The sequence below is a fragment of the Strigops habroptila genome, chromosome 6, assembly GCF_004027225.2.
Source record: "Strigops habroptila isolate Jane chromosome 6, bStrHab1.2.pri, whole genome shotgun sequence".
Classification (NCBI taxonomy): domain Eukaryota; kingdom Metazoa; phylum Chordata; class Aves; order Psittaciformes; family Psittacidae; genus Strigops; species Strigops habroptila.
The window spans coordinates 10,985,795-10,993,816 of NC_044282.2; the positions used below are offsets into that span (position 1 = coordinate 10,985,795).

The 8,022-nt window shown below is 41.6% G+C and overlaps 1 protein-coding gene across 1 annotated transcript in view; it reads left to right on the forward strand.

The window, feature by feature from the left end:
* CEP85L (centrosomal protein 85 like) overlaps positions 1 to 8,022 on the forward strand; it is a 113,154-nt gene that overhangs the window by 39,731 nt on the left and 65,401 nt on the right. The window contains exon 3 of the mRNA XM_030489908.1: positions 4,543 to 5,306. Coding sequence (XP_030345768.1) covers positions 4,543 to 5,306 — 764 coding nt within the window. The remainder of the gene's footprint in view (positions 1 to 4,542; positions 5,307 to 8,022) is intronic.

Consider the following 8,022-nt stretch of genomic DNA (forward strand, 5'->3'; position numbering starts at 1 on the left):
AATTTCAAAGTCCTTCACACAAGGAGGGTTCTCTGTTTTCAGTGACATTAGATTCACATGCATCCCATGAACATATGTATCATATGCATTTTGATTCATATTAGGTAAGTGTATTACCTGATTGCTCTGCTCTGATTTGATAATATCTTATTGGGAGCACTGAAGAATTGGGTCACATACAGAAGTACATCTTGTAGCCCTAGTTCCATTTTGCAGCCGAAGAAGTTATTTAGGGTTACAGTGAATGTTATCCATCTCTTACACATTATGACTGACCGCTGGACAGCAGATAAAGATTTTAAGAAGCTGAATGATGGTGTTACGTATCTGGCCTGAGAAATGGCTTCAGAGATTTTCTTCTAGTTATGATAAAAACATAGTTGGTTCTAGTGTTTTAAAAAGCATAACACAGGAAAATGTAAATGAGTAGGAGGTGTTCATTAACTTTATATTGGAAGGTTTCTTTCTTCTCTCCTTTAGAAAGTTTCTGCTGTGCTGTCTTCCTGTGATTAGCTTTTATTAAGACCAAAATTTATTCTGTTACATTATTTTCTATGCCAGATATGCAGAATGAAATAGTTCAGAAGTGTAACACGAGATTGTGAAAAAGCCGTATGAAATGCTCTTTATTTCTTATTCCGTCTGCTGCTATTATGTGGTAGAAATCTTGTAGTGTGTTTTTTAAAATAGAATTTTTTCAATTCTCATTTATGTGGTTTGGGAAGCATTGGATGAGATATTAAAATATCATGACTATTAGAAAAATGCTCTAGGGAGCTTTTTGGTGGTGACCCCCCCCAAGTTATTAGGGTAACTGAAAAGCAGAATTTGACATATAATCTTGATGGGTGGCAAGGCAGTAGCAACCAGCTGTATCGTTTTTTCTTCTTTTTTACCCCTCTACTCCGCTCTTGTGAGACCCCAGCAGGAGTTACCGTGTTCAGCCTAGGAGCCCGCAACATAAGAAGGTCGTGGACCTGCTTGAGTGAGTCCAGAGGAGGGCCATGAAGGTGATCAGAGGGCTGGAGCACCTCTCATATGGAGACAGGCTGAGGGAGCTGGGATTGTTCAGCCTGGAGAAGAGAAGGCTCAGGGAAGACCTTACAGCAGCCTTTCAGTGCCTAAAGGGGCCCTACAAGAAAGTTGGAGAGGGACTTTTTACAAGAGCATGTAGTGATAGGACAAGGGGCAATGGCTTTAAACTGACAGAGGGTGGGTTTAGATTAGACATTAGGAAGAAATTCTTTACTGTGAGGGTGGTGAGGCACTGGCGTAGGGTGCCCAGAGAAGTGGTGGGTGCCCGATCCCTGACAATATTCAAGGCCAGGTTGGATGGGGCTTGGAGCAACCTGGTCTAGTAGAGGTTGGAACTGCCTGCCCATGGCAGGGGCGTTGGAACTAGATGAGCATTAAGGTCGTCCCTTTCAACTCTAACCATTCTACCATTCTTCTAAGTTTTCATTGATCAGATCAGTCTTAACCATTGAAAGATTCTGGGTTCACACAAGCTATGTTTAAGAATGTTTGTAACCCTCAAATAAATACTAGCTCAACGACGAAGTGATGCTGAGAAGAGAGCACTTTTAGTTCTGAACTAGGCATTTGCTTACCGCGGCTACATGGAAGGGAAAATCTGCTGCTTGGTTAAAGTATTCTTTGGCCAGATGGAGGTTATTCCTGTGACTACAGAAGTAATGTCTTTCAAGTTCCATGGTGCTTTCTGTATTCTTTCCTATTGTCAATGAAATTTCGGAATTTTATGCTTTTTGTGTTGTGAGATGTTTCGGAGTGCAGACTGGCTCTTTTTCCAGCTGAGACTGCAGTCTAGGCAGACTGAAGCAATATGCTCTGGGAAGAAGTGTGAATTTTCTCGTATGCTTCAGTGAGCGTTAATAGGAAAACTAATTAGGACGACTTGAAGCCAAAATTGCTTCCATCAGCTGTAGTTGGATGTACGTGGCATTCCAAGTTTAAATCTGCTTGAAGAATTTGGAATCAGAAGTGAGGAACAGAAGTTTTAAATCTAACTCACGACTTAAATTTAGAGTAGACCCAGGAAAAATAAAAATCTTACACATATGAATAACTCTGTACTCTAATAAAAAATGGTGAAGGAGATCGTATATTTGTAATTATTACTGGTTTTAATTCTAGTTTCAAGACCATATATAAAAAACGGTACCGCAGATTTATTAGCAACATGACCCATCAGGCAAAAAGCTGGTAGTATTCTACTCTCCATTTCTCTTTCTCTGATGTGAGCATCCTGCGTGTATTTTATGGCCATCATCAGCACCCTGTGAATAACTCTTGAACTGTGTTGGCCAATTTCAACCAGCTCTGACAGTTTGGTCAAGTCTTAATGATGGCTGTGTGCTGTAGCTACTGTGAAAGTAGGTGGCTGGGTAGAGGCAAGAGACAACGTGGTGTGAGCTTGTGCTTTGAAGTGGGAGTGTGCATGGTGGAGCAGGGACTCACTAGGAGGCAGGAAGGCTGCAGCAAGAATTTCTACCTGCTTAGGAGCCCTGGCTCCTTTGGAGCCGGAAGACAAGTATGTAATAGACAGGTATCAGTCAAGGAACTCTGTATTTTTTTTGTGGACTATAATGCATTTTTTTTCTTATGAGGAGTGTGGCTGTAGGGCTGTTAATTTCCTGTTGTGCTGCAAGTACAAGGAGTGAGAACGTCTGGTCCCAAATAGGGAGAAATACTCAAGTTGAGGTAAAAGATCTTTATTTGGGTATGTAGAAAAAGAAGTGCTGCCGTTTTCAGAAGTAGTTGCACCATTGGAAGCTCTCTTCTTTCTCCTATCTGTGACATTCCTATCTGTGACTCAAATGGTATATTGAGTCAAAAACATCCTTTGAAAGTGTACCCCATTAATAACGCGTTCTGGTTTTCACCAAAGCCCATCAAACTGTGTATGCCAGTTGTACTTGTAAAGCAATTTTTGTCTTTTAATTGTCCCGCCATGAACTCTTGTACCAGCTGACAAATCCCAAAGACATGAGTTCTCCGTAGGTTAGGATGAGAGAAATAAGAAGACTCTATCTGTCTTGGTCTTGGCAAAAAGGACCCCAAAAGAATTTTTTAATCAAAGCAATTTCGTACTGTCTATCTGCCACGAACCTAATGAGCAACAAGAGCTTGCTAAGGTGCAGCCATGTGACTCGGTGGGAGCTGATCCTCTAATGAGAGGATTAGGTGTTTATTTCTGGTTGTCCGCAGCCTGTGATGCTCAGCACATGTCATTGGGTATGTGAGAGCTCTCAGCCTATCCTCAGTAACCTCTCTTTTACCTCTCTCATCTTTGCTTTTCCATTCCCTCCTGAATATCACCTCACAGATTTCTCTGTTCCTGATATTTGAGCTTGGGATAGATTTCATAAATTATGCTACATACGGTTTCTGTGTGCTGTTTGTATTTGGGTCTGTAAATAACACACAACCTAAATGGAACATGAAATTTTTCAGAGTCTTGGTTTTTAGTAAATCACCTGGGAAAGTGGTGTGGTTTAAGCCCAGCTGACAACTAAGTGGCACCACATGGCTGCTCACTCACTCCTGCCTCCCCCCAAATGAGGTGGAGGAGAGAGCTGGAATTGTAAGCGAGAAAACTGGTGGGTTGAGATAAGAACAGTCTAACAATTGGGGGTGGATGAAAGGAAAATAACAAAGAGAAATGAAACCCAAGAAAGACAAGTGATGCAAATGATGACAGTTGTTCACCACCAGCTGACCAATGCCCAGCCAGTCCCCAAGCAATGCCCCCTCCACCAACCTTCCCCCAGCTTTATATGCTGAGCATGGTGACATATGGTATGGAGTATCCCTTTGGTCAGTTGGGGTCAGCTGTCCCAGCTGTGTTCCCTCCCAACTCCTTCTGCACCCCCAGCCTGCTCACTGGTGGGGTGGGAGGCAGAAAAGGCCTTGACTCTGTGTAACTACTGCTCAGCAGTTAAAAGAACAGGCCTGGGTTATCAACATTGTTTCCAGCACAAATCCAAACCATCCTAACCCCATACCAGCTGCAATGAAGGAAATTAACTCTATCCCAGCCAAAACCAGTACAGGAAGTATAGTTCAATCAGTGAGATCCAAAAGACGGGAAGAGTTCTGTCCGAGAGGCCATCGTTGAACTGGCTTGTTTCCAGCACTGCCATTTTAAAGTGCATTTAGTGCATTTTTTTTTGCCTTTAAAAATGAGGAGTGATGTGAGAGGAATCAGTCCTGGTACTCCTGAATTGTGATACCTCTGCCATTTGTGATATACAAGCTACTTAATGTTATGTGGGGAGCTGCTGTTGCCACTGCTGACTACAGTTTTCTTTTTGTAATGATGGTGTCTGAGCAAAATAAATTTGAAAATCTCCCACTTAATGTTTCCATTCTCACAATCTTGAATGGTTTAGAACTTATTTTGTCAAGAAACCTGTTACTTTCTATTTCTGCATTTCACCTTGAATTTGATGTTTTGCCCTCTGGGCACTGAGGTTAATATGAATTCTGTATTGTACTTACGTGATAAATCTTCCTTCACAGATCATTCAACTTCAAGTGGTACATCCTCGTTTAAGCCCAGCCGATCACTGGTTTCTATTCCTACTGCCCATGTGATGCCGTCTAATGCCAGATCTTCACTTTCCAAACACAGGGAAGCTTTCAAGTCTGATGGTTCAAAATGGAGTACAAGCTTTGTACGGTCAGGAGGAGGCAGAAATCAGGGTGCCTTGGACAATTCTCTTGACATGAAAGATGCAAGACCTGTGAGAAGATGGTCTTCCTTGTCTAAACTCAGCTCACCAAATACCTTCAGCCAAGATGGCAGTAGTCATTCAGTGGACTCCAGGGCTAGTACAGACAAAGCCGTGTCACCACAATTAAGGACAAACGGGCCAAGTTGTTTGCATGATAGCATGGAGTTGCTAAAAATTGAGGACAAAGAAACAGGGAAAAAGCGATCTTCTCTACTGGACTGCAAATACAAATTTGAAACATGCAGCAAAGATGATTTTTCAGATTCCTCAAGCAGGAGACATGCCTTAGACTTGACCTACAGTGCCTTACCTGAAAGCAAACCTATGGCAGCCAGCAGCGAAGCTTTTGGACAGAGATATGCAACTCTGGGACAACAGGCTGTGAGTGGAGCTCCCATACAGCCAGCAGTGAGGACTCAGATGTGGCTGAAGGAACAGTTACGTGCAAATCCCCTGGAGTGCAGGACTGCTGAGGAGCCCTACGGAGTAGCAGCGTGGCATGTGCCGCAGCTTGAAGAGTTTAGAACAGGAGGTGAACAGCCTGTGCAGGTAAGGCTAAAGCTTGGTGTTCGCTGCCACCATGTGGCATCCCGAAGGAATAACATTAGGCAGTTTTTAATAAAATAGGAAAGGGAACAGGTGCTTTTAACCAGGTGATGATGTTTTAAACTTTGATTAGGGGTGCTGCTGCTGTTTCTCAATATTACCTGAATGCCAGCAGTTGTTTGTTCGGGGTTTTTTGGCATTCACTTACAGTTTACTCTGTTCTTTGTGCCTTATCTGCGTGAGACTAACATCTCTTTTTGTGAAGCTGGGCACAGTAAGAGGTCCATCAAATAACATTTTCAGTATTACTGCACGCTTTTAACTAATTAGAATCAAATAATAGTATTCAATTAATACGATTTCTTTAAATAAAATATGTAGGTTTTGTGTGTCATACTTGAAGTATTTTCATATAGCAAACATCAAGCATGTGGTTTTAAGAGAGAGAGAACCCTTTCTAATGTGACAATCCACAGTCTTCGTTTCCAGCTCTTCCACGGCAAAAGATAGCTTGTCAAGGAAGGCAGTATTTAAAATCTAAATGTTGAGGTTTACCTGGGTAGGTAAACTTGGCTTGGCAAAAAAGTCCCAAGCAGATTACAATAGCTAGGATATTATGTGAGCAGAGATAATCTAGCTCTATGTGCAAATTACTAGTTTGCTCTAGCCTGAAGATATATTAAGTAATTTACTAAGAGTTTTACTCAAATCTTGTTGTTTCTTCCATTGTATATTGAAGGAAAGACTGACAAGTGTAGAGGTTCTTGAGTCCAGTTTTGCTCTTAATGATGATCTGGGTTTGGGTTTCTTTTTGGGGGGGGGGGGTTTGTTTTGGGATTTTTCTGGGTTTGATTTTTTTTTGGTGGTTGTTTTGGTTGCTTGGTCGGTTTGTTTTTTTGTTTGTTTTAACTAATATGGCCATATAGCCTGACATTGTTCCAGGGAGCCACCCGTTACATTACCCTTACCACTACAAAACCTCCTCATCTTTCTCTAAGCTTTTGAAGATTTGATATCAAAAAATTCCGCAGGTGGAGGCAGAGGCTGATGGGGTCCTTTCAGAGCCAGAGTGACAGAAACTGGCTCACTGCTGAGGCTGGGTCAGGGGCACTGCCAGATGGGCTCTTGGCAACTCACAGCTACCAGTGGTGTCACGGAGCACGGGAGGCGTTTAGGAAGCGACTTACTTCCTTCATTTAGCTATATGTCTCTTCATCATCTCTAACGTACCTTTTATTCGGGATGGGTGTTCTAGAAACTTATTTTTGTTTAGGTCACAACAACTCCCAGGTTTTTTGATGTCCGGCAAGAGCTCTTTCACTCTGACTATGATTAAATACAGTGTCTCCTTTTTGTATGAAGGCAAAGTCTCACGTTTGAAACAGATGAAGCCCTGTATGTGTTACTGTGGTTATTCAAGACCTGCTGTGCATGCAGGCATTGATGCCGAGCTGTGTTTTGAGGGCAGAGCCAACAGGGGGAGCACAAGCATTAGTTATCTTTTGGCTGAATTCATAGAGGTGCTTTTCAGGTTTTTGAGATTGTAAGATTAAAGCATGAAGTTTTGCCTAAACATTTCTTGCTCCTGTTATTTTTATATCTGTATCAGTCTTGATTACATATGTTACAGGATCCGTCTAGCCGTGGTTTAGGAAGCAATGATCCTGTTGGCTGTCTGGTCAGTCCTGGAAAACAGGGGAAGTCCTTGAAGCTGTGGCCTTTGCTCTGCTTACCCTGACTTCCCACTTGAATGCGAGGGGGGCCCACAGGGAGTCTGACAGTACTTAAGGGCACAAGGGGTGTGGAGGAGGTTCCAGGTGGCCTTAGCAAGCAGAACACCTCTTCAGAGAAGGTGCATCATTCAGCTATGGGCATGATGTTTGTACCTTCTGGAAATAAATTTCTAGGGGGGATTTGGTCTGTGGTTATTGTGTAACATCATGGAGTGTATATGAAAGTTCTTTTCTCTAGCTAATGTGTACTATTTAATGTATGCTTTTTGAAGACAAACATTCTCCTACAGGTTTCCTAGGAACAGATTTTGACAGTAAAATAATTTCTATGCAGAATTTATATTTTACCATACACTTAATTATTTATTCTCAGTGTACTGCTGGTCTTCCAGCAGACATGACCATTGTAATACCTTCTTTACTTTTCTTTAACCCTCAGATAACACACAACAGCAGTTCTTACTTACTGAACCTGAGGCCATACAAATCTGGATAAAAAGACTATGTATTTTCATGTAAAGGCATTTCTAAAGGCCACATCCTCTTATCTGTCTTATTATTATCTCATTAGTAAATACTGTGTGCTAGTCCAGAAGTTAGGTTTAAAATAAAGCATGCTTTTAAAATTGTGGGAGATAATACAGTAAGAAGGAAGGTTTCAGAAGGTCACAGATCTACTCACTAGCTCTGTACAATGTTGTAGGCATCACTCTTTTCCGCTGTATGGAGCATCTGTATGATTTCTTCATGGTGTGCTAACTTGTGTCAGAATTTAGCAGAGCAAATAGATGGAAATTGCTTAAGTGCATCTTTTTCCTTTAAGGTATCTGGTTTACTGTTTAATGAGGAAAATGCTGCCTTGTTAATGTGTGTGTGTATATATATATATACACTATGTATATAAAAGTCACTGGAAGTAAAATTCTAATGCAGTGGGAGATTTAGAGATACCTCAACAATTTTCATTTCAAAACAGAGAAGGAAAT